This window comes from Ochotona curzoniae, unplaced genomic scaffold (assembly GCF_017591425.1).
Source record: "Ochotona curzoniae isolate NIBS_2020 unplaced genomic scaffold, NIBS_Ocur_1.0 contig_3819, whole genome shotgun sequence".
Classification (NCBI taxonomy): domain Eukaryota; kingdom Metazoa; phylum Chordata; class Mammalia; order Lagomorpha; family Ochotonidae; genus Ochotona; species Ochotona curzoniae.
The window spans coordinates 11504091-11531551 of record NW_024466004.1 but is presented as its reverse complement, the minus strand read 5'-3'; the positions used below and the strand labels follow the sequence as shown (position 1 = coordinate 11531551).

The window sequence follows — 27461 nt, the reverse complement described above, 5'->3', positions numbered from 1 at the left end:
AAGCAGTTAATTTTATGACTGTGTCAGTGTGCTGAGTTTTGTCTAAGTTATTTAAGATGGCCATAAGCTTGAGGACAACCTATTGCTAATTGTATTAACTATAAGAAAGAGGAATTCTTGGATAGGTTCCTTACTATTTTTATGGTGAGATGTTTTGATTCTATCTTTGTGTTAGAGCTCCTAAGGGATTTGGTTATTTTAGTGCTTACCTTCACTGAGATGAAGGAAACTCAGTGAAATATTAAAAAAAAGCCTACTATTTAATGCCCCATTTGTGGCATTAAATGCATTAAAATGTCACGATTTTTAAAAAGCCTCTGTTAGCCTATTTTTATCATTTAGGACAGAACTCTGGTGCAGTTTTCTTCTATGTTGGTCAACATGGAAAGTTACTGTTTATACAGTGGGGACAAGAGTGATGTCGCCATAGCCTCTGTGAAGCAGAAAAGTAGACAAGCACTCAGAGATGCCAATCAGCTCAGCTATTCTGGGCCCTACAACACTGTGCACTTGAATGTGTTGGATGGAATCGCTTGTGTTTGGACCTCAGCCTTACGTGGTACACTGCTTGCCTCGTCACACACTAAACACCTGGCTGTCCATCTACAGGCCAGGGAAGAGGAGAGGGACTGCTGACAATGAGACTTGGAGTGTTGTGGTTCGTCTCTTTCTTGACTGTCATGGAGGGCCACGAGGGTTTCCTATGGGTGAGTTGGCCTAAGTCCCATTTTTCTTTTCAACTTCCCTCCTATCTCCTTTGTGGTAATTTTGAAATCAACTCCTCTTAGGGCAATTAAAATTACATAATTCAGTCAGAATTCCTAAGTTCATGCTTCAACATTATCGGTATTCACTGTGTGGTTGTTTAATCAGTACAACAAAATACCAGCAGTTAACGTCATAAAAGGGAGGTTTAATTCAGCTTACAGTTTTGCAGGTGCACACTACAGGATGCAGAAGCTCCCACTGGATTGGCCTCTGCTGGTGAGCTTATTGGTAGTAAGTTCTGGAGGTGGCACAGAACATCCCATGGCAGGAAATGGGGAGTGGGTGTTTGTGTATGTCCATGTGGACAGTTACTACAATTCAATCTTGAGGCCCCCATCCTAATGACTTAACCCAACGTAATTATTTTCTAATCTCTGGATACCTTAATTAGATTATATGTCCCCCCTTAACAAAAGACTTTGAGGAGTCAGCTCAGGAGTCTGAGGGACAAATATTTAAGCCTCAGCAGTGGTCATGGATGTGTAGTTTAATTTCTTTTCAACTTGTGGAACTGAAATGCAAAATGAGGATCTTTAACTAAACTGGCTTGGCTATTGTTTCTAGCTGAACATACTGTGTGTTACAGCCTTATGAGTGCAGGAAAAGCAAATGTGTTGCTATTAACAATCCCTGGAACCTCCTTCTTGTTTATTCTCATTTTTTTGGTGATTTGCTCCAGGGTCAATTTAAAGCTTCCTACAAATTGGTGATTCCCAAGTTTCTATCTCAGATCTCTACCCTGGACTACATATGGGCATATTACCACCTATTGTTAATTCTAGCTAGGCACTCAATAGATCTGTCAACTTCGTATGTCCAAAATCAGATCTCAACTTTTCTCATCAAATTTGTTGATACTTTCCTACCTTAGAATGTGGCCTCATCATTTCTCTTGCTACTTGGATAGAAAACATGGTGCCATGCTTGATCCCTCACACTCCATATCCAGGCCATCGGCAGCATTGTTCAACTTCATCTTTAAAATATCCGCAGAATTCAAACACTTTTCATTATGTTCATGGCTGCTACCTAGACCCACTTCATCTTGATCTTCTCTCATCTGTTATTCTAACAACCTAAGAAACGCTGCCATTGCTTCTGTCTATTCTCCACGTGGCTGCAGGATTGAGTCTACCAAAAAGTAAACTAGAGCATATATTTCAAACCCTGCAGTGCTTTCCCACCACATGCAAGTAAATCCTAATGTCCTTGCCATGATCCTTAAAGAGTGTGATACCCTGACTCCCCAGAGATGCTTTTATCTGTTCCTCTCTTCCCACCTGCTCCTCTTAGCGACTCTGCTGTCCTGTCTGCCTCCCCATACCAGACATTGTCTTACTTATGGTCCTTAGTCCTTGCTGTTCCCTCCATCTTGGAAGCTCTTCCTTTAGAGACCCCCAGTTCTTTCCCACCTTCAGTTGCTTCTCTGGGGACTCTCCTGGCTCTCTTCTCTGCCTGGCTTGGATTTTAGATTTAGGATTTCACTTCACCTTGGAAAGTCAAGATCAAGGCCTGTGAAGTGCAACTCTCCAAAGCCTCATCATAACTAACTGTTTCTTTTTAACAGAGAAATGGTAACATGAAAACAAAAAGAGAATTCAGTGTGGACAAGAAAATGCATCAAGGTGAGACTTCACTAGGTAGTGTGCTGCAGTGGATTTTGGTGCGGAGCAACTTCTAATCCCAGTAGTTCCTCTGACCAGCTGATCTTTGTCCCATTGGAAACACTTAATACTTATGTAGTTGGACTGATGGTAAGTCTAAAGGCAAGATATTTGTGAGGTTTAAATAATACAATAAACGCATAGCGTTTGTTTCATACCTGACAAATGATTATTCCATATCTTTCCTTTCCTTCTTTGTTCTGATCATGATATAATTAAACAGCCCAACCCTTAACCTCAGAGTGAGCTGAGTTCTGAAACTTAACTCATGGGTCCCATGTTTTCAGTGCTGAAAATATTTCTTATAGAGACAGTGATGCATACTGATGATTGGTCAGTCCACAGAAGCTGTTCTTCCATGCAATGAGTCAACCATACAAAAATGTGCAAATAATACCGTGAAATCTACCACCATGCAAAGTTACAATTGTTTGTGAAAATTAAATCAAAACTTTAAGTTGCAGTGCCATGAATACATTTTCCTTGGCAGTGAGAATACAAGCCTGTATTTGTTTATTCATACATGCCAGATATTATTTCAATTACATGAGATGAATTCAATTCTTATATCAACCACCTAAATTAAATACAATGGTCACCTTTATGTTACAGATAGTAAAACTAAGACACAGAGCTAAGGGCAGAAACCAGAATTCAAACCCAGTGCATCTAGCACCAGGACTACTACCATTCTACGGACAGTGTAGCTAGTGTCACTCTTTTGCCTATTTCTCATATGTCACCATCTTGGGAAGCTCCAGTGAAATTGGTCCTAGCTCTCCCTGACTCCCAAGGCTTGGGACAGAAGTTCTAGCCTGATAGAAGATGGAGAGAGTAAGAGCTGGGCTGAAAGTTGGACTATCCATAGATGAACTGCAAAAGATCTCAAATCCTGCAAAACATCTTACTAAATTTCAGAATCATAAATCTAAGGCAATTTGGGGTGGGAATAAATTCAGAGGATTCATCTTCTCTTCCAAAGCAGAACAGTTAATGGCTTCCCCTTGGGAAAAAGTACAGGTGTTCCTTACAAACTATTATCTAGGAATGAGTGTGCACTAAACCACATGTTAAAATTTAATTCTGGTTAGCTTTTTTATTTTATATAAGTACTCAAACTCACCCAATTGAGACTATTTTCAGAAAAGAAGAAAGTGCTCTTTGGAATGTGTGAGACAGAGTTTTATATTGAAGACACTGAATGGAGACCAGAGCCAAGAGTGATAAAGATTTTTTTTTTACCTGTTGTCCTTTCAGTTTTAACGTATGGGACTTCAATCTGCATGGGCTCTGAAGAAGTGTGTCAAATTAGGAGAGTTATTCTGGGAGAACACAGAAAGCACAGAATCAGAGGCTACATGTACATTAGCCGTAATGTGGGAGCTAAATGGGTGTTCATTTTTCCATCAGTGTTTGATCAACAGAACTCGGCACCAAGCAGTGTCCTCATGATTTTTAGGGTGCACCTGATGGAAGCTTTGTTTTTTATCCTCAGTCGTATGCCACCCCAGACAGAAACATTTCTTCTAACTATCTTTCTCTTTTTAAATGCAGTCCAGGAATATGAATTGCTGCTTCAAGTGACCTATACAGATGCCCAGGACAAAAATGTCTTGAAGGATTTTCTGAATTCCTGGAATTTTTCACCATTCCAGCTGTATGGGTCAACACAGATCATCAGAGCAAAGGCTACCACGTGTAAGCTAGCAATCTGGTGGTGAGAAGTGTAAATAGATGAGCCACTTTAGGCTAGGATGCCCTGCAAGAAATGGTCATTCCTAAGTCTCTGAGGCTTGAAACAATAAAGGTTTCATTTCTTCTTTGTGCTCTATGTCCCATTGCAAGTGAGCAGAGGGACCGTGTCTGTGCTCATTACTTGGGAAACCAAGCTGACGTATCAGACGGTAACTGAAATGTGTCCAGCCTGAGCCGTGAAGAAATGAAACCACACACAACTTCAATGAAACAACTGAATTCTCTAACTCAGAATTGGCACATGAAAATTCTGGTTGTGATTCACTGCCCAGAACTGGTGCCATGGCTCTAGCCAACCTCAGGGGGGCTAGGATTTGCAACCTTAAAGAGTACCTGGAAGAAAGTAATACATAGTTGGCCAATGGCACTAATAATCACAAAGATGTGCAGGGAAGTTAAATGATTATTGTGAAGCAGGGATTCTTTTTTTTTTTTTTTTTTCATTGGAAAGGCGGATATACAGAGAGGAGAGACAGAGAGGAAGATCTTCCGTCCGATGATTCACTCCCCAAGTGGGCGCAACGGGCCGATACTATGCCGATCCGAAGCCAGAAGCCTCTTCCGGGTCTCCCACGCGGGTGCAGGTTCCCAAAGCTTTGGGCCGTCCTCAACTGCTTTCCCGTGCCACAGGCAGGGAGCTGGAAGGGAAGCGGGGCTGCAGGGATTAGAACCGGCGCCCATATGGGATCCCGGGCGTGCAAGGCGAGGACCTTTAACCACTTGCGCCACCGCGCCGGGCCCGAAGCAGGGATTCTTAAAGTGTTGTGCCCAGGCCAGCACAAGGAGATTGAATGAAAATGCCTTGTCCCAGATTTGCTGAATAAGAATTCCTGTGATGACATCTTCTAAGTCATACTGATATATGACATAGTTTGAGAATCACCTCATTTTTATTACTATATATGTTTTCACCAAGATTTGCTCCAGTTTTTGATTAATAAAAAGGGTGACTATTAGTGGGGATTTCTGGTTTGATAGAAGAAAATGAGCATACAAAATTGGTTGATGAAGTTGGTTTTTTTGTTTTTGTTGTTTTAAATTTTAATCATGACTTCCCAGAGAGGACACTCTGTCATTTCCAGCTGGCTTGTAGGATCTATCTTGGATTGGTGACAGGTCTACCGAGAAGGTCATGGTCAAATGTCCTCGAGATATTTGCAGATATATCCTTTTGTATCTGTCGTCCATTGCAACAGATATCTGCAGGGCCGACATTTTTCTTTTGAGAGTTAAGCCCAACCATCTTACTTTCAAGTTTGCTCTGCTTCTTTTGTCAACCTTGGAATCTCTCGAGTTAGACATTTATTTATCTTAAATATATCACCATCTTGACTCAAAATCTAGATTTTGTTGAGAAACATGTGGTTCAGATTTTATGTCAGAATAAGTGATCTGAACTCAGCAGTCAGTTCATAAATTAGACTCCATGAGACAAAGTTCTTTTTTTTTTTTTTTTTTTTTTTTTTTTGCAGCTTGTAGCAGCCTGGACGGAGTCCTGTGGTGTGGCTGTGAAGAGAGCTACACATGGTTTCCTCTCTCATGTCTTGACCCCCAGTATTGTCATCTTCACATGGCTACATCACCCGCAAGCTGTGAATGTCATCTCAACAACCTCAGCCACAGTGTCAATTTCTGTGAGAGAGCAAGTAAGCACATGAAGATGATGATCTGAGCCAGGGTCTATCCAACCTCAGTGTGCATCAGAGAGGGAACTGCACCTGTTTGCCTCAGTGAGGAAAGGCAACATTCTTAGAGACATTGAATATTGATGATATTCCCTGTTAGGTGTGGCTAGACCCGGTGAGAATATCATCAGGGTAAAGATCCAGAAATACAAGTTAATGATTGGGCATCACTTCAACCTCTAGGAAGATCCAATTCAGCTCTGCAATTCTACAATTCTATTGAGCTTTCAGGAGTAAAATAGCAAAGAGAGAAATTGGTTGAATAAGCATTAGTGCTCTTTTTAGCTACTTTTCACTTTTGCCAAGAGCAAACATCTTTTGATAGATGTCATGCTTGATGCATGCTCAAAACATGCAATGATACACCACTAGGGTCTTTCCATGGAATGATGGAGACATATGTAGGAGGGACATGCCCATAAACAATGTTTAGATACAGAGACCGTGAAGGAGTATGGCTATAGTGCTGTAGGGATGCACGGGGTATTTACAGAAGTGATGGCATTTGATCAGGTCGGAAGGTTAGATAAGATTTGTTAATACAAAAAAAAAATGTTGAAGTTAGCAAGTGGTGATTTTGTTGTTTGAATTTTTAAGTTTTTTGTTTCTATAAGAACAATGATTAAGCTTGTTCTTAGTATGGAAGTACAAGGACCTCATAGCACAATAGTAGTGTGTCTGACTCCAGAATGGAAATACATTCCAGTGTTCCAAGATAGCCTTTTCTAGCCACACATGAGTGGTGGTACATAAACTTACTTGTCACGTATCCTGGTTTCCAGTATATTCTCATTACTGTTCCAAATCACTTTTGAAAATTCTGGAGTTTATGCTTTCTATTTTTTTATTTTAGGCAAACATTTGTTATGGGAAGAAATGGAAGTTATCACTGTTGAATAGATGAGGTCTGAATTGTACTTCTATAATAATATTTTCCTAATAAAATCAAGATAGTAATTTACTATTTCCATGAACTTGTTTTTATCTCCAAAGAGGTGTGGGGAACTTTCAGAATTAATGAAAGATTTACAAAAGACCTTTTGAATTTGTCTTCTCCCATATACTCCAAATACACAGCTGGAATTGAAATGCAAGTAAGTACTTTTCAACTTATTATAAGGAATTTACTGCTAAATACACATTCATATGTCTTTAACATGTATTTTTAATGTGTGTTATTCATCATGTGTTTTCAACGAGTTATTACAAAGCAGTTTTTTGCTCTACCTACAAGTAAGTGCCATTCCTTGAGCATTTTCTTTCTAGGAAAGTTTAGTGACTGATTGCTTTCTCCTTCTGTTGCAAGTTGGCTATTTGGGTAATATTTTGCCCAAATAAAATTTTTATGACCTAAATTTGATCATCTACATTTGTATTCTTCCATAAAGAAGACCTTCAAGTAGAGCCTGAAAAGTTTACCACGCAAAACTCTCGACTTCTTTATGAAGTCACACAAAAGCTAGATTAGCATAGGAAAATGGTTCAGATAGGGTTCTGACTAAAGGTATGAACAATTACATTGTAGTTAAAATTGATTTAAGTGCTTAGCAAGATCAATGGTTTGTTTTTAATGAAAAATCAGATTTGTTGTAATACTTGGCACCAAGTATATCCTGTGACTGATTACCCACTGATTATTTACAATTTTTTTTAAAGAGGTTTATTTTTACTGGAAAGGCAGATTTACAGAAAGGAGAGACAGAGAGAAAATTTTTTCATTTGCTAGTTACTCTGCAATGGCTGAAATGTCAAGAGGAGCCAGGAACTTCTTCTGGGTCTCCCATGTGGGTGTAGGATCCCAAGGCTTTGGGCCATTCTCTGCTGCTTTCCCAGGCCATAAGCAGAGAGCTGGATGGGAAGCAGAGCAGCCCAGACATGAAATGGTGCCTATATGGGATTTTTGTGCTCAGAAAGGGACAATTACCCAATTGAGCTAAGACCCAATTATTTACAATTTTAAAAATAAATTTTATGTATCTATGTGTACCTGCCTCTTTGTACATTTACATTCTTGACTGCAATTTTAACTGTATTTGTATGACATGCAACTACTTAACTTTGCATGTATTTGGTTATTTACTACTGTTTTTAATTTATTCTGTTTAGTTTATAACAGATTTAATGTGATATGTAAGTATAATTCTAAGAATATAATGCTATTTTTCCCGTCATCACTCCTCATTTTTTAATTTCTCTCTGTCTCTCTCTCTCTCTCTCTCTCTTTTGGTTTTGCAATAGCATACTTTAAATTTATTGTGAGCATCTACTATTTGCTGAAATGTCTTTTTGAAGGGTGGGACAAATATTAACACATTGTACTTTATTCTCTTTCTAAGCTTAAAGAAGCATACAAAGGGATTCAAGGTTTTGAGTCAGTTCAGGTCAAGCAATTTCGGTAAGTAACAATGACCTTGAAAGAACAAGCCAGAATCATGTACCAGTCCTATAGAGTACAAATTTATGTTCCCAGGTGAACAGGGCAGAAAACAGGGCAGAATTTGTCTTTTCAGTAGAATTCTTGCCAGCAGAAGAGTCCACAATCCTTCAAAAAATTCTAAAGGGGAATGTCTAGGTCCTCAATTGAATGAGTTTAAGAAGATAAAATTTAAAGAACATTCTCCAAGTTGTGAATCAGAGAATAGAATTGCAAAGCCATGTAAGTTTGGAAGGAAGCAGGAAATGATGTGCATGGTACGAAAAGGATAAAGGGTGGACATGTGAGTTTTTTCTTTTTCCTTCCTTACTTTTAGGAGAAATGACATGTAACCTGCAGCCGGAGGAGAGCCTTGGGTATAATATAATTTGTACAGTTGTCATGTGTACACCATAGTTCAAAACCCCGTGGTTACTGTCTACAGCAAACACAGAAATATTTAGTAAATTTTATTTTTGCTTATATCTTAACCATAAAAGCTATGTAGCTAGTTAATTATGTGTTGGTTAAGAAACTATCAAAATGGGCCTGGCGCAGTGGCGCAGTGGTTAAGGTCCTCGCCTTGCACGCCCGGGATCCCATATGGGCGCTGGTTCTATCCCAGCAGCCCCGCTTCCCTTTCAGCTCCCTGCCTGTGGCCCGGGAAAGCAGTCGAGGACGGCCCAAGGCTCTGGGACTCTGCACCCACATGGGAGACCCGGAAGAGGCTCCTGGCTTCGGATAGGCATAGTACCGACTGTTGCGGTCACTTGGGGAGTGAATCATCTTAGGGAAGATCTTCCTCTCTGTCTCTCCTCTCTGTATATCCGCCTTTCCAATAAAAAATAAATAAAAATAAATCTTAAAAAAAAGAAACTATCAAAATTCCACTTATTATAGGAAGTAGCTTAGATGTCAGAGAACTTGACATAGGAAATTTCCAACAGCTTTTCCTAAAGTCATACTGGAATTGTCTCTTGAGTTATCCACATCTTACTATACAGATTCCTCCAAGAGTTTTATTTAAAATTCAATGTTAGGAAAAAGATTTTTCTTTTTTATACATTGGAAGCCTATATAACAAATCATATTTTTCACTTTTGATTTTGCAACAGTGAGCAGGCAGACAGAATTTAAATTCAATATTTTTATTCTACATAACTATTTGTCTATTTCCCTTGCCTTGCTTTTATGTTTCTTTCCATTTCTGACTTATATTCCATTATGTGTATTTATACATCATTTCCAATAATGTGTGGGCATATTATAATAAAAGTAGGCAAAAGTTAATAAGTTCATTTTTAGGCTTAACTGTGTACATGTATGATTTAAAAGAAGTTTTAATTTCCTAGTGTCTTAACTTAGCTAACAAGTAGGACAATTAATGTCTATGAAATCTGAATTAGCTTTATTAAGTAAAATAAAACAAAACGCATGAAAATATATTGCACGCAGTGTAGAAGTGACCCATTGATTCAAAGGCAATAGTAACATCAATCAGACAAAGGCGTATTTGGATTTATTAATGTAGTTTGAGCAAAAGCTCAATGAAGTAAGTAAGAATTTGCACTTTGGAGCCACATACATTCTAACCTATCAATTAATAATAAAGCTTATCTAGCCCAATTTTTCTTCAGGCTTTAATTGCATGATTTATAAAATGAGGATAACACCATGTTTAGTTCATGGAGTTAAGGAAGGGTTAACCTAATACATGTGATTTCATTCACTTTCATGGCTTCAAACACCATCTGCATTCTTGTGGTTTTAGTTTTGTTTCTTGAGTTGATGTCTACCCTAAACTTCAGAGGCACGTATCCAACTGCCTGCTCGATGTCTTCACTTGGTTTTCCAGCAGGCAGTGGAAGAGAAAGTGTCAGGTCCTGAGGTTCTTCACCTCTTTTCCTAATCTACAGCCTACTTCTCCCACTGTCTGGTCCATCTCACTTAGACTGATGTGATTTTTTTCCACTGCAAGGCTCAAACCTTGGAACTATCCTTTATTTCAATGTATTTTACTAAGATATAATTTACATGCGGCGGTACACTTAAACCTGAGGCGAACGGTTCAATCAGCTTTCACTAATGTTTCAGCTAGTCCTTCATGCCAAGGCAGAGCATTTCTATCTCATTCAAAGTGCCTAGTATTCCTTCCCAGACATGTCTATCTCCTGGATCCCTCAGCAGAAGCAACCACTGTTCTAATTTTTATTGTCAAATGTGAGTTATGCCTGTTGCAAATTTCATGTGTAAGAAGTAGCCTGGGATGTAGCTTTCTTTCTCTCAGTGTAACATTTGTGAGATTTGTCTGTTTTCTGAGTGTCTGTGGTGTCTTCCTTCCCAGTGTACTTCTTCAATAAATATGCCAGAAGTTGTTTTTTTCACTCCTTGAAGTGATTTTTCACTGATTTCTTTCTCTGACATCTGTAATCTGCTTCACCAGCAAGTCCTATGGCTATGTCTTTAAATACAGCTGGGATATGACCACTCCTCTAAACATGCATGGCTACCCAACTAATTCCAGCCACCATCACTTCATTCTTGCTTCCCTGTTTGCCTCCCTATAGCGTATTTTATACACAGAAGCCAGAGTGATGATCTTAAACACTAAGTTTGATCACTTTAATTACTTTTAATGAAGAATACAGTTAAACCTGTAAGCCTGTATGAAATTTAGCTTATGGGAAATCATCTAATATCATCTATTTCTTTCCTTTACTCGTTGCTTTTTGTTTAACTCATGCTAGTTTCTAAGTTTGCCAAATGAACAGTTTGCTGCCTTGGTGACTTTACTGGCACACTACAAAAATGTCCTTCCCATCATTGCCTTTCCTTGTCCTCCTTTAGACATCAGCTTCTAGTAATCTCCGCACAGAGAAGCCTTCCTTGACCAGCCTTGTGTAAAGTGTGGCCTTAGTTCTATCTGCTACTCTTGCTAGTGCATTTGTCTGTCTTAGCATCTAATATGTTTAAATGTATGTGGGAGTATTTGGTAGATATTTATTTGCCTTGATTTCTCATTAGCATGAAAGTGGGAACAAAACTTATTAGCTTTACTTCTATGGACTAAATATTATGAACACAAAGAATAAGCTTGGAGAAATTGGTTAAGTAAATCGTAGTCCTTATTTTTCTTTCCTGCAGAGATGGAAGCATTGCTGTTGGTTTTGAAGTCATTGGCTCCAGCAGCTCATCAGAGCTGCTGCTGTCCCTTGAGCAGGTGGCAGATAAGGCTAAGACAGCCCTTCACCAGCTGTTTCCACTGGAAGACAGCTCTTTCAGAGTGTTCCAAAAAGGTAATACTGAACTCCCATTGTCTGCTTGGGTTAACCAAATCCTTTAATTAGTAGTTCATTCATGTCCTCAGGAAGTCGGTGGATGATTTTTCTGATTGGCTAAAACAGTGTTTCAGTAGAAAAGGCAGCTGTTTTCCCCTGCAGTGATACAATTCAGCTGCAGTTTTGCCTATTTCCAATCCTTGCTGATGAATGCTCTGATCTCCATCTCCTAGTGTAAGCAGTATGAATGGCTGATTTCACTGCAGACTGATATACAAATTGAAAGATCCTGACGCTGTCAATCACAGCGTAAAAAAACTAAGGAAAGAATGCAATGATTCATATTTTATACCTCTCACACACAGGCTCATTATTTCTTTTCTTTTAATTTCTTTTTTTGAATTTCAGTTTTAAAGAACACATGATAGTTGTAGATATTTATAGAATACAATGCAGTGTCTCAAAGATGCATACACTATGATATGATCAAATCAGAGTAACCAGTATATCTAGCACCTTAAACATTTATCATTTTTTGAGTGATCATACTCAAAATAATTTCTTTCCTCTGTTTTGAAAAACATGAAAATATTCAGGCATAAAAAGAATGAAAATCTGGATGTAGTGAGTAAGGCCACTCCCTGCAGTGTTGGCTTCCCATGTGGTCACCATCTGTTGGCCTGGCTGCTCCATTTCTGACCCAGCTTCCTGCCAATGGTCTCAGAAAGGCAGCAACAGGAGATCTGAGTGGGCTCCTGCTATCCATGTGTGAAACCTGGAGGAGGCCCCCATCTCCTGGATGTGGCCTGGCCATGATCAGCCATCTGGACGGTGACAGAGATGGAAGATCTCTTTCTTGTTTCTCCCACTCTTCCCTGTAACACTTTCAAATAGACAGATAAAATCTTTGAAGAGAAGAATGAAATTCTTTAATTTTCAGCAATACAGATAAGCCTGGAGAACATTGTGTTATGTAAAATAACCAAGCAAAGGAAGACTAACACTATATAATATTGATCATATATAGAACCTAACAGAGTTGATCTCACAGAAGCTGTCAGAATGGAAGTTACTAGAACCTGAAGAGAGGTAGGAGTACGGGGAGAGGAAATGGGCCAATGAGTTGCAGTTAGATAGGAAAAGCAAGGTTTAGTGTTCTGTTTCATGGTGTAGGAACTAGCAATAACACATTTTATATTCTTTTTACTTCTATATGCTAATCTTAAATCTCTACTGCCAAACTGTGTGCCGCTCTCAGCCTTTACTGCTAAAATGTGTGCCACTTTCAATATTTATTGAGCAAACATTCATTAAGTGGTCAAAATGTTTAGGCATTTAAGATACAGCAATTGAGGAAACAAACAAACAAACAAAAATAGCAGTCCTTATGGAACCCAGTCAGCATTTTCATCCTTCAGTTTCTTTCATACTAGAGTAGCTCACAGCAAGTTGCAATTTGTGAGGCTTTAATAAGAAATGTAAAATAGGGCCTAGCACGATAGCCTAGTGGCTAAAGTCTTGGCCTTGCAAGCACCGGGATCCCATATGGGCACTGGTTCTAATCCCGGCAGCCCAGCTTTCCATCCAGTTTCCTGCTTGTGGCCTGGGAAAGCAGTGTAAGACAGCCCAAAGCCTTGGGATCCTACGCCTGCATGGGAGGCCAGGAAGAGGCTCCAGGCCCCTGGCTTTGGGTTGACTCAGTTCCGGCCATTGTGGCTGCTTCAGAAGTGAATCAGAGAACTGAAGATCTTCCTCTCTGTACTCCTCTCTGTGTATCTAACTTTCCAATAAAAATAAAATTAATGTTTTTTTTAAAAAAAGAAGAAATGATTGCAAAATAAGAAGTACTCTTTTAAATAGCCCGAAATCTTTTAATTGCATCATTATTGCTTTGTTCCTTCATATTTTGAAGATGTTAAGACTTTCTAGTGTTCCTTTAAAGGATAAAAATGTTTCCTGAGCTGGTCACATCTTGTTTGGTTTCCTCATTTAGGAGCTGGTCAGCCATTTAAGTGTTAGTGCCACAGATTAGACACCAAGATGGAGAAATAGCTCAGGGATGGGGTGTCCAGCGGGAAAAAGCATGGACACTGGTAAGGATGAAGTTGGGCATTGAAGATAATAAATGTCTACTTGTGGATTTGGCCTAGATTTGGCTCTGACCAAATGAGTTCTAGAGCATTTAAACATGACTGCACGGGGTTGAAAGTCCACTGGATATTCTGGGTCCGATTTGCTCTCTGTTCTCATTCTTTTCCAGCCCAGTGTAACAACATTTTCTTTGGATTTGGGTCTATCAATGATGTGTACACTCTTCCCTGTAGCAGCGGTTACAATGGAAACATCACAGCCAGGTGCCAGTCCTCCGGGTGGCAAGTCATCAGGGAAAACTGTGTGCTGTCTCAGCTGGAAGAACTGCAGAAGGTGAAGCACTTTCATTTTGTGGATGAATACTAGTTTTGAGTTTCATGTGTATATCTCCTAGTAAGCATGGCTGTGTGGAGGGGGAAATACATATGACAATTAATCATGGTGGATAAGGCAAAGGTGATATGAGACCCTTGTAAACACAGGGAATATGAGTTTGAGTGGTAGAATTGCAAAGTCAGTGTTTTTTGGTATTTTTGTTTGTTTGTTTTGTTTTAGAAACAAATGCAGTGAAGTTAACTAGGATTTGGTTACATGGAAGATGGTTGAGTAGCAACCAAGCTGGCCTCAAAAGTCCGGAACACCTGGAAATGAAAGAGTAAAGTGACAGTGTGAATTTGACCTATTTGATTAGAACAAGTAATGATTCACACATATGAAAAATACAAAAGGGAATGGATGAGACAGAAGTGAGCCATACAGAATGAGAGAACTCTAACAGGCTTTAAGGGCCATCTGGTTCATAATCTCCTTTTACAGATTAAGAAACAAAAGACCCAGGAACCAGTGGTCTCCCTGGTTGCAACACTTCTTAACTAGAAACATGCTCATTTGACTCCCAGTCCTAAGCTATGACCATATGATATGATACTGTTAGGTTTAAGTGTTTTGAAAAGATGAATGTGAAGAAGTAAGTAGAAATCCAAACTCAAGTCAAAAAAGAAGGGCTCCAAGAGCAGTTCACAGACATTGTTGTGCCAAGCAGATCTCCACACTTAGCAAAATTGCAACCCCAGCAGGAAACCCTGCTGTTACTCTAGAGAATCTCACAGTGGTATTTTAGGGGAAAAAGGGGCTGTGTTTAGGTTTCCATCTCAGACCTTAGGGGAGGAGGGTTGGACCAGATAACCAGTAGGGACCATTCTTGCTCTTGTTTGTTTTGTTTCAGTCTGGACTTGGGAAATAGTTGGGACTACTATGTTCTAGAACATAAATGTAGGAAGATCCCAAGTTCCTACTTGGTCAGAGAAAAGCTAAGTCAGCTAAGAAAAAAAGAGGGATCATGGGTAGATTTGGGTTCCTGGGTTGATGTGTTAAATATTCTTCCCTTACTACTGTCCAAGTTATCCTAGTACAATAGAAACAGACGGGAGCTTCTCATAAGAAATAAAACTCCAAATTCACCTACAAAGACAAAGCATGAACAGCCTAGTGGTCAAGTAACTATGGAAGTCCCTGATCTTGTCCTATAAGGGATTCTCAGTAGAATGGTCATAACATAGGATTAGTACCAGTAAATTTTGTTTTACTACTCCCAGCTTAGCATTCTTGAAAAGCCATCAAATCTAATTAAAACCCAATTTTTAATGTAATTTAAGTAATAATTCACATAAAATTTCTTTTTAATGACTCTTTTTCAGTTTTTGTTTTGTTAGTGTTACAAGAGCAATGATTCAGTGAATCCATGGCCAAGTATTTAACATGATGTCTGGAATAGAGAAGGCATGCAATAGCACCTGTTGTTATCAGAGCTATGTAATTATTCTACTATAAAATGCACAGTGCGAATGTTAGTTTTATGTGGCCAGGACATCCGATTTAAATTTGATGGAACACAAGTATTTTGTAGGGTTTTAGAATGTAACCATTTTTATTTTTAGAATTTTAGCATAATTGCAGAAAATGCCACTGAGTCAGACCTGTCATCCTTGGTACACAATCTTTCCGTCATCCTTCAGCAAAATCCATCAACCACATCTGGGAATCTGGCTTTCGTGGTGAATATACTGACTAGTGTTTCAGTACTGTCTCTGGCAAACCAGTTCAGGGTGTCCAATTCAACAATGGAGGTATGTTCTGCCTGTGTGTGAAGGAGAAATGACAAAAGCTGCAATGATGGGGAACCACTGGAAAAGACAGTAGAGTGGGATTACAATCCTCTTGTGAGCTTTATCACTTTCTCTGCAATATGTAAGGATCCCATTTGGTCAGTAAGTGAGTTCAACTTAAGGGGGAGATGTCTGTGCAGTTCGCCTAGGCAGCACCTGGTTGAAAGGAAGAGATGTGCCTCGGTATACACTTGTTATTCTTCATTGTGTCCTTAGTTTTGACTTTAGCAGTTTGTGTTTTAAGAATTCAATTCTCTGGACTGGAAAATTCATGGTTTCATTTTAACATTTGATAATTACTTTCAAAAATAATTTTAAAAATAATATATGGAATGTCAAATAAGCACGTAGTAAATAGTTTGTGATCTGATCATTCCAGAATAGTCACTGTTTACAATTTGGTTATCATCTCTGTTTCTGGCAGAATGAGAAGACAAAGACACACATAAAAGGTGGTTAATAAATATTTATTCAACAAATATTCTACCAATTTTGGTATATGTGTTTTATTTGTTAAAGTGTGTAGATGTAGTACAATGCATCTTATAAGAGTTCTTGGGAAATGCATATGATAAAAAAAAAACTATGCATGAATTTAAAAATATATGCCAAAACAAGCTTATCTTTTAATTCTTTTCCCAGAAACTATTCTAAGTATTCTTGTATTGTGTTTCCTAACCACCAACTTATGCACTGTATCTAGTGAACACTGTATTAAAGATGACATCCAATTAATTCCATGAATTAAAGAAAAGTTGCTCAAATTTGTTTTCTTAAAAACTTGATTACATGTTGTATATAGCGACTGGCCAAAACAAAATGAAAAAGAGGCTAAAAATAAAATGAAGAGCGAAAACAGAGTAACCAAAGACAAAGCAAAAGAATGCAAGGCTTTTTAGGGATAGTTGAGGAAGTGCACTGAGATTCTAGGCTGGAAGCCACAGCGGCTGTGTTTAGTGAGACTCTGTCCGAGTGATGGATGCCTGCAGCTGATGCCTGGGAACCAGAGCTGAAACTAAGACATAACCTTGTAGCAGAAAATGAGCTTGCAAGGAGCTGCTTGGAAAAAAAACACTCTAAGTTTGTTGGTAGTATAGACAAAACTTAAACAAGAGTAGATTTAAATTTTAACATCTATGACATGATTTTTAGTCCTTCTGATGTTATAGAAGCATAAGATAGGAAAACTTTTGAAAGTGTGGTTTCCTCTGAGTGTCAAGCCTCGATAGCAGTGCAGTCTTTTTATCACCTCAGAAAGAAGCAGCCAAAATTCGAGGGTGCTGTCATTCGGTGCTGAAATCTCAGTGTGTTTACAAATTCCTGGGTGATCCCCATAGAAATGACATGATTCTGTTGACCCAACTTCATAACCCAAGAGTCCCACAGTAATGGAGCAACTGAGTTTAATTGATGAATTTTGATGTGTTCTTCTACTAAGTCAATTTCCAAGGTGTTTTTCCTTTATTCATTATTAATAACAATTCATTCTTACTGCTCTTTTCTGCATGAAAAACACTGAGTGGCTTTCATCCTTGTATTTCAGAATGTCATCAGTATAGCTGATCACATCCTTAATCTGTCATCAGTAAAGAACTGGGCAATATTAATGCGAGAAGAAAAACACGTCAGCTCACAGTTACTGAAGACATTGGAAAATATCAGCACTCTGGTTCCTGCGACAGCTCTGCCTCTGAATTTTTCTAAAGAATTCATTGACTGGCGAGGGATTCCAGTAACTGAAAGCCAAATCAAAGATGGTTACAACTATAAGACAGAAATGTTCCCCCAAAATACCTCCATTCCTATCAGAGGCCATTTATTAATTGAGTCTGACCAGTTTCAGAAACCACTTCCTCAAACTATAATCAGCATGGCCTCATTGACCATGGGAATCATTCTACCTGTTACCACACATGGAAATTCTCAAGTCAATGGACCTTTGCTATCTACAGTTATCCAAAACTACTCTATAAATGAACTTCTCCTCATCTTTTCCAAGATAGAATCAAATCTGAGCCAGCCATACTGTGTGTTCTGGGATTTTAGTCACTTGCAGTGGAACAGTGCAGGGTGCCACCTAGTGAATGAGACTCCAGACATGGTGACGTGTCGATGTACTCACCTGACTTCCTTCTCTGTCCTGATGTCACCCTTTGTGCCTCCTGCAATCGTCCCTGTTGTGAAATGGATCACCTACGTGGGACTGAGTATTTCTATCACAAGTCTCATCTTATGCCTAGCCATTGAGGCTCTGCTGTGGAAGCAAATAAAGAAGAGCCAAACTTCTTACACACACCATATTTGCATGGTAAACCTAGCACTGTCCCTCCTGATTGCTGATGTTTGGTTTATCGTTGCTGCCATGGCGGACACCACGGCCAGCCCTCCCGGAGTCTGTATTGCTGCAGTATTCTTTACACATTTTTTCTACCTCTGTTTGTTCTTCTGGATGTTCACGCTTGGTATCCTGCTGGTGTATCGGATCATCCTTGTGTTCCATCACATGGCCCTGCCTTTGATGATGGCGATTGGCTTCTGCCTGGGCTATGGGTGCCCTCTCGTCATATCTGTCATCACCATTGCAGTCAGTCTACCTGGAAATGGCTACAGAAGTGAAGAAATGTGTTGGCTTAACTGGTCCAGTCAAAGCAAACCACTTTTGGCTTTTGTAGTCCCTGCATTGACAATTGTGACTGTGAATTTTTTTGTGTTGTTCTTAGTTCTCATGAAGCTCTGGAGGCCAGCTGTTGGAGAAAGATTGGGTCATGATGGCAAGGCCACTGTCACTCGCATGGGGAAGAGCCTCCTCATTCTGACCCCTCTGCTAGGGCTCACCTGGGGCTTTGGTATAGGAACAATGGTGGACAACCAGAATCTGGTGTGGCACATTACTTTTGCTTTATTTAATGCATTTCAGGTGAGAACAACTAGAATAACACATTCTATTTTAAAGTAATTGGAATAAGTGTAGAGAATGCTAGTTAAGTCCACTTCAGAGATTGTTTCAGCTCCCAGCCTCTAACAAGATTTGGGTTAAAACCAAATGGAAGCAGTAAGTAGAAAAACTCCATCTTCCCCAACAGTTTCCATAATATTAAACTAGAATATTGGGCTTCATCAGTGATTCAGCAATGCTAAAAGACTAGTGTTCACACAGCTGATGTTAATCTATCTTGCTGTTGATTCAGTCCTCTTTCTCTTTTCCAGACCTCTAACGAAGCACACAAAGAAAGGAAAATAAATTTTAAAAAATTTGTTGGCTCTGAATGGTGTAGAAGAAATCCCTATAGTGCAGCATAGCGGGAGCTCACCAGCTCACCAACTGTGACCAGTAGCCTGTTTCTGCACATGAAGTTTTATTGGAACAAGCCATGTTCACAAGTTTATATATATGATCTATGCTTTTGCAACCACATCAGAGTCAGATAGGGAAAACTTGCTGACCTCTGCTGTAGGGGACAGGTTCTACATGCTGCTCGGAGACTGAGTAGACAGAGTAACACTCAGGTCGAATGAGTCGAGAAGAGATCCTTCAATTCTGGTCCAATGAAATTTTGCTGGATCCCTTGGATCATGCCTCATGGAAGTAGCGGTTAAATGTTTGAACATGAGCTAAATAGGTCTGGAGTCAAATACATCGCTTAACCAATTATGTGACTTGTAACAAATCACTTAATTTTTTTTTTTTTTTTGCTCAATCCCTTCTGTGAAATAGATAATAGTATTTAGTTTATATCATAGAATAAATGTAAGGATTAAACAAGATAATTTAACACCTGGCATGGTGTCAGACACATAGTAAATGCTCAATATTTGTCTTCTAGCAGCAGGTGGTTCTCCAGGTGTTGAGCTCTTTAGCTATTGAGCATCATAGTAATGCAAGTGGTAGTCAGGCCAAGCATGCACCCGATGGTGACAAGTTAGAGAGCTCTGGTAGCATAGTAAGGGCTGATTGTTGTCTGAACAGGCACCAACTGAAGCTATTATTCAGTAGAAGGATTTCAGGGTCTAAGGAGATCTCTGCCAAGATTCCCTAAGAACTGATCTTGGAGGAAATGTTGCTCAGATCCATATTAGTTGGCTTCCTTCATTTGCTCATGGGGTTGGATCCCAGTGCCTGCTTACGTCGTGTATAGTGCACATTTATTACATGCTTTGTCTAAAGAAAGGTCAAGACAAAGCAGCAGTATTTGTTTGCGGATTAGCATGACCCAAGAAAGAGGCATAAAGTTCGACGTGCATTTAAAGCTTCATTCATACAATCATTTAGTTATATACTCAAACATTTTGTGAGTATTCTGTTACTCTAAGAACTCTGAAGATTACACAATATTGTTACTTTCAAGGAGCTTATTGTCTAGTAGAGAGAGAGAGAGAAAAGACCAGTTTCAGTGCTGGGTAACATAACAATAGTATTACACATAAGTTTTTTTCCTGGAAAAGCAAAATAAAGCAATATACGATTTTTTTCTTTCTGTTTAAGGGCTTTTTCATCTTATGTTTTGGAATACTCTTGGATAGTAAGGTAAGGGTACTACTTTTTTTCACCACCCTCTAGCTTGTTAAGCTTTTACTATAATTCAACAGACCACAATCTGAAGGCACAAAGGAAATACATATTCACTGCTGATAAGGCCAAATAGAAATCACTGCAAGTTGGATGTAAACATTTCAGGAGAAGAGTCTTTTTACCTTTATTTTTTTAATGTTTCTTATTTATGTAAAAGGAATAAATTTCATGTATTTTGTCTTTCAGTTTTAAGATCTTAACAATTCTTCACAACCTACTCCGTCTCCCTTCCTGCCTTGATCCCTTTCTTCCTCTTTCTTCCTTTTTCATTTTTCTTTAACTTTCTTTATAATATAAAGCTTAATCTTTTATTAAAAGAAAGAACACAGCAAATAGTAAGCAGAAAACCCACTGCTTCTCCAGAGCATAGTCCAGGGTTATAAACAATCAAATCTCAAAATGTCAGTTTTGCTCATATACATTTCTTTTGTACTCTGCATGTTAGTTTTGCAAATCAGAGAAAACATGATATTTGCCTTAACAGAATTTCATTCTTGTTTATAGTTGAGTAGTATTCCACTGTGTGTTATATACTATAATTCCTTTAACAGTCTTCAGTTGATGGGCAACTGAGTTGATTCCTTAAATTACGACCTGTCAATAATTTCAGAGTAAAATTACCAAGGAGTGGACTGGCTTTTGTCCCATTATTCAGCCATTTATTTATAATAAACTCTAATACATCGCTATTTCTGCATTTCTAGAGTTTGGCGTAGTAAATGTTGGTGAACCTCTCACAAAAAAATTAAGTCCCTCATAAAGAACAGTTTATGTGAAAAATAACAGGAAATTGTAAATTAAAGTGTTTCATTATTTAGACCAGGCTTTGGGTAGTTTTGTTGATGGAGGTTATGGTAATAAGCCATGAGTTATGCATTCTCTGTTTTAATAAGATTGTTTAGTACTTAGCACAATTTGGAACATGCACAGAAGCTCCTATTTATAAGGAGGCAATTTTCTGTTCTTCATTGTGCTACCTAATTGTTTTGCTTATGCCATTCACATGGTTTGCAGATCTTTCCTTTCACAAATTAATGTCAATTAACCAATTATTGCAAATGATTAATTCTAGAACCTGGGTACTCCTGTTTTGTACTACTGTTTGTACTACTGTTCTTTGATTTTAGCTATGTAAAAAGGTAAAGAGGCTAAAAAATGATCATTTCATAGGATATCCATGCTTATGGGCTATTGAGTGGCTCTAGGCAGTAATATTATTATGTATTATAATTTCAACCTGCAAGCTTTTCTTTGCATGTTTATATATTATTGTAGATGTGTGCCTCATTCATAATTCTTTTTTTTCCCTTGCAGCTTCGACAATTTCTATTCAATAAGTTTTGTCCATTAGTCTCTGGGAAGCAATCATCAAAGGTAATTTTTTCTAGTGCTGTGAGTCCAATGCCTGAAATACCAGTTTGTGTGTGTGTTTTTTCCTATGCAGTTTTGTAGCATATCCACTTCTGTGTAAGCCCCTTGGCTTTATTGATAAAGATTTATTTTTATTATCTTTTTATTGGAAAGGCGGATATACAGAGAGGAGAGACAGAGAGGAAGATCTTCCATCCAATGATTCACTCCCCAAGTGAGCGCAACGGCCAATACTAAGCCAGGAGCCTCTTCTGGGTCTCCCATGCGGGTGCAGGGTCCCAAAGTTTTGGGCCATCCTCGACTGCTTTCCTGGGCCACAGGCAGGGAGCTGGAAGGGAAGTGGGGCTGCCGGGATAGAACCGGCGCCCATATGGGATCCCGGGTGTGCAAGGCGAGGACCTTAACCACTGCGCCACTGCGCTGGGCCCACAATTATAATATCTCTTATGACACAATTATATTCCTAGTATCTTATATGGTACAGCCCATGGTTGTACTCAGCAAAGACATGTTGAATAAGAGTAAAGGCATGGACTCCTGTCTAAGCATGCTCAGTAATGAGGATCTGTGGGTACTTGTGGGCAAATATATTTGAACAACACCATTTGTTGTAGTCTGACTTGCCTCACGACATCTAGAATCAGTAGGAGCCATTCCTACACCTGACCTCCTGAAACTTCTGCAGACTATACTTTCTTCTCTAGAGAGGAAGAAGGGGACGACCTTAACTTTTAAATTATAAGCCTTATCAGTCTTTTATATAAGAAATATTCCTTCTGGATTTTTTTTCTTTGGCTGCAATCACTGACTCTGTCTATTATAGTTTGAGCTCTGAGTCTACAAGCTAACAAGCTAGTGTAGAAGCAGAAATTCCGTTATCTTACCTAAAGTTATTTTTCGAAATCCATATGCTAGCATAGTTAGAAATAAGTGGGAATGCATTATTACGCAAATTTTATATCTGTGATAGTAAGATTTTTGTCTTTTCAGCAAGGTGTTTCAGAAAGGGCTCTATAGACAGAGATTTTAGTGTTTGGTAAAAAGTCAACTTACTTAACTGAATGCAATCTAACATGGGTATTTAGAAAATTTGACAAGCAACAATATAACTTTCTGAAACAAAAATCAATAAGGAAATTATCTCCTTGCAATAAGAGTTATTCCTTTGTAATCTAAAGCAGAAGTCCATGCTGCTAGTTAGGGAGCAAGGCTTGGGAACCAGCAGACCTGCTCTGTAGTTCTGCCTCTGTAACTAATTGGTGATGTGATTTTAGGAAAGTCACTTGGTCTATTGGAGTTGAAAGTTTTTCAACTGCAAAAAATAAGTTTTGGGCTAGTTACTCAACGCAGAAGTTCTAACACAATGTGACTTGAGTTGTAGGTCTTTGAAGACCTAAAAATCCCTTAAGCCAGAAAATATGAAGCTAACGTCATTATCTCCTCTTAAGAAGGGAGTTTCAGCTCATGTGACTACATCAAAGAAAAACATCTAGTGAATAAAATGAGACAGGACATTTGCCACACTACAAAGAAGTAAGTCAGAATTTTCTTTATTTGGAAATCCGAAAACTGGGCAAAAACAAAATAAAATGAAAGCAAAACATCTGACAACATTTCCCCATGTTTCTGATTTACCTCTTTTCAGAAGGTAGCAAAAATCAGTAAGTCTGCCATTTTGAATTTATACTCCTTTCCCACTTGAGTTTTTCAGTCAAGTGATAAAAGTGAGGTTTTATTAGGCGAATGTGACAACCACTACACTATGGAAACCTAGCTAAAAGTGAGGTTTTGTTACATGACTAGGTAGCTCATTTACCTTAACATGAAAATAAATGTTGCAGAAACAGATGCATATTTGTAATTTTTAGGACTTTCAATGAAGAAGCAGTGACCCAGATTGTGAATAAGATGAAAAGTGACAATATTGGCTAGGAATGCTCTTTGTACAAATTTGGTGTGAGTGAAGAAAGCAAGGGTGACAAGCAGGAGCAGACAGGAGAGCAGAAGAGGTGGGGTGGATAAAATTGCCAGAATGTAAGTGAGTCTGTGTGCAGGGAGGGCTGGGCCAACAAAGAAAGGGTGAAAACAGGTTAGAAATGGAGGACAAGGGATACAAGAGTATTTCTGGGAAGACAGATGGAGCGAATATGAAGGCACTTGTTTTTGACACAGAAAACAGCTTGTTGCAGATAGAAACATGTACACACTAGAATTATGACTTTTAAGAGTTCAGTCCTTGCTAACTTTTTAAAGATTTATTTATTTATTTGAAAGGCAGAGTTACAGGGAGGGAAAGACAGGGCAGAGAGGCAGAGAGACGAAGAGCCAGTGTTTCCATTCACTGCTTCACATCCAAATGGCCACAGCAGCCATGGATGGGCCAGAGAGATGATAGGAGTTCAATCCAGGTCTCCATGTACATGCAGGGACCCAAGTACCAAATACTTGGGCCATCCTTTGTTACTTTCCAGGTTGTATTAATAGGGAGCTAGATCAGAAGTGGAATAGCCAGAACTCAAAGTGATGTTCTCACGGGATGTTGATGCTACAGGCAGTGGCTTTACTTGTTATCCACAGGGTTGGCAGCAGAGTATGAGACTATCCAGTGAGAGATAACAAAGGTGTGGTGAGGTGGAGATCTTGAAAAGGAGCTGTGACAATGCAAGTCACTGAAGTGGGTGAAGAAGTTGGAATATAGACCCAGCAGTAGTTGCACACAAAATTGTCTCTGTGTTTGGAATCTAAGACCCGTTTCTAGAACTTCAGTGTCACTAGTCATGTTCTCTGTAACTTCTCACAAAGAAGCAGCTCCAGTGACCTCAAAAGCCCACCGTTCCATAAAGAATGGGTTTATTGAGCTACACTCCTATAACGCAGATCATGTAGTCAGCCAGTGATTTAGACCCTTAGAATTATTGTCATGTTCCTGAAGAGACTGATTATTCCCAGACTACACAGGACTTAAGACTCTAGATTTGAGACAGGATGTAGGTTTAAATTCAGAGATCATGATTTCAGGATTTTTTTTTCATGGCTGTGCCATTTTATGAGGGCACCTCAAAAAGTTTATGAAAGAATGGAATCAGAGATAAATCTGTTTTGTTACCAAAAAAATTAAAATCTGTCCTTGAAAGGTTTTCAGAACTTTTATGAAGAATTGAAATTATTAAAAAAAAAACTGTGTGTGGGTTTCAAAATTTGGGCATCAAAGTAAACTTATCTTTTAAGTCTAGCTTCCTGGAGATAATGTCTTCTTATATATTTGCTGAATCCTGATTTCTGGGAGATCAATTCTTTTTGAATGTTTCAGATCTTTTCCATTCATGCTACTTATAACTTTTTTTTCTCAATAGCCACTTGTATGGTTTAGTGAAAATTAGAATCATTCTTCTGCCTGCTGTTTATAGTAGAAACTCTGCTTCTCTCACCCTACACTTGACTCCTTCTGAGTGTAATGGAATGGGACTTAATGCATTCTAATATTTCCAGTGTCTCCAACAGTATCTGACACACAACGTCTCTCAAACTGTGATGCTAATAAATGAGCAATGAGTCAAGAATGGTAAAGGACACAATACATCCTAATGCATTAATCTTCCCAATAAGTACGTTCTCTTCATTTGAAATATTTATCTTGGTTTGATAATTCAGTTTTTGAATTATTGAACTGTGAGTGGTGTCTGCACCATTTGACTGAAGGGTTATTCCCAAGGCTATCTGAATGGTAAGGCAAAGAAGAGTAAGGCACAGTTTGGTCTCTTTCCTGGAGACCAGTTTTTTTTTTTCCCTCCCTGGGGTGTTGTTTTATTTCTTCTTGTGTCTTCTTCTTGTGGTGATAGATGTGTGAAAAGGTAAGAACGAAAGTAAATGAAAAGAGATACTATCTCATTTAAAAACAATTTTCTAATTTGCTGTTAGAAGTTGCACAACAACACAAAATTCTTTGGAGATAAGTTCTTCACTATTTTAAGTTGATGAAAGAATGACTGTTCTTGGAAAGAGAGTGTGTAGATGTAATAATAGTCTATTAATAACATTAAGGAACCAGAAAAAATAGACTGTCACTGCCATGTTACTGTCGGTCTGCAAATTACTTGTTCTTTTTTGCAGCAAAATTCATCAGATGTATCAACAAAGCCCAAATTTGTGCAGACCTTTAACCCCCTGCAAAACAAAGGTGAGTTACAATACCACCTAAGGTTATACAAAGAGGAAAGAGAATATGAGTATATTTCATGAGGAAAATCCGAGAGTGACTGTTCAAAACAAAACTGTGAGAAGTGTATCTGCTGCCTCTGTGTTGTCCACAGTTCTGAATTGTGCTCAGGGATGACAGAACAATGCTGAGGAGTTGATGTTCATGGAGATTGGCAAGGTCACTAGGTAGTTGCATCCTGAATTATCTCTATTACTTAGACATTACTCAATGTTTGGTTATCTCTGTTACTTACAATTGTTTGGTTAGAAAAATCAACTGTGTTCCCATGGAGACCCACCTATTTTTCCCATCTAATGAGTGGGCACCAAGTATGTATGCTTGTGTCCTGATGCTTTATGTCTCCTCACTGCAGTGTCCTTCGGGAGTGAGGGACCATGCCGTGGCACAGTCCCCTCTGCCTATGGAATCTGCAAGTGCCGTGTCATGTATTAATGGCGAATAAAGTCTGTAATGTTCAGCTGCTGGGAGACCAACATTTAAACATGGAAAATGGTATCGGTGCTCCTGGAGGATAGCAGTAGAGCATGTAAAGAGAGATGTTTTAAGTTAAGCTGAAATCATATTTACGAGTCCAAGTTTCATTTCACGTTCACCATGTTATTATTGTTATTAAGATACATTAGTGAGAAACTCAGTTTAGAGTCCCAGTATAAGCTATTTTAATACCAGATAATGTCTGGAGAATCTTCCACTTATAGGGTCACTCCCCAAGTGGCTGCAACAGCTGGAGCTGAGGCTGTCTGCACCAAAGAGTCAGAAGCTTCCTCTATGATTTCCATGTGAATGTGGGGCTCAAGCACTTGGGCCATCCTTGCTGCTTTATCAGGCTATCAGCAGGGAGCTGGATTAGAAATGGAGCAGCTGAGGTTTGAACTGGATGTTCCTATGCTATGTTGGTACTGCAGGTGGTGACTTAACTTGATATACCACCTCATCAGCCCCTAGATGTTTACTTGTTATCAGAAAAACAATAAACCAAGAGATAATTGAAGTTTATTCCAGCAAAAACATGCTGTAATTGAGTGTCCACTTTATTTCATTTTCCAACAATATCTGAAAACATGGTACATTGCTTCTCAAATGAGAAATTCCAAACAATGCCAACTTCAGTGGTGGCAGGAACATGCTGTACATCTTGACCAAATATTTACCATACCATCTCTAACATTTTTTCAACAACTGCCTGTCAGACAGTTTACAGGCTAGTTTTTTTCTCTTATTCATGACTCTAACAAAAGAGCAATTAATTCTTGTCTTCTTTTTTCTCCCTCAGGCAGCTATACATTTTCTCACTCTATGGATTCCACCCAAGACATCATGCTAACTCAGTTTTTATCAATGGAATCATGCAAAGAAAACTAAAATCAAGGAAAAACTTCTGAAGCCCCAAGACATCTAGAGCTGAATGTCAGTGAACAATTATTTGTCACTTTAGATGGGGTTTTCTGATTTAACAAGTTGGAATAAAACGAGGTTGTCTCA

The 27461-nt window shown here is 38.8% G+C and overlaps 1 protein-coding gene across 1 annotated transcript; it reads left to right on the top strand.

Moving 5' to 3' along the window:
- Nucleotides 1–635: 635 nt before the first annotated feature.
- On the top strand, nucleotides 636–27461 carry ADGRF1 (adhesion G protein-coupled receptor F1). Its single transcript, XM_040982989.1, has 14 exons — nucleotides 636–707; nucleotides 2336–2408; nucleotides 3987–4130; nucleotides 5660–5833; nucleotides 6866–6966; nucleotides 8209–8267; nucleotides 11430–11581; nucleotides 13824–13987; nucleotides 15592–15780; nucleotides 17363–18736; nucleotides 20303–20344; nucleotides 21704–21763; nucleotides 25871–25937; nucleotides 27253–27461. Exons 1-14 carry the CDS (start codon nucleotides 639–641, stop codon nucleotides 27339–27341), a joined length of 2757 nt encoding a protein of 918 aa, XP_040838923.1. The 5' UTR covers nucleotides 636–638; the 3' UTR covers nucleotides 27342–27461.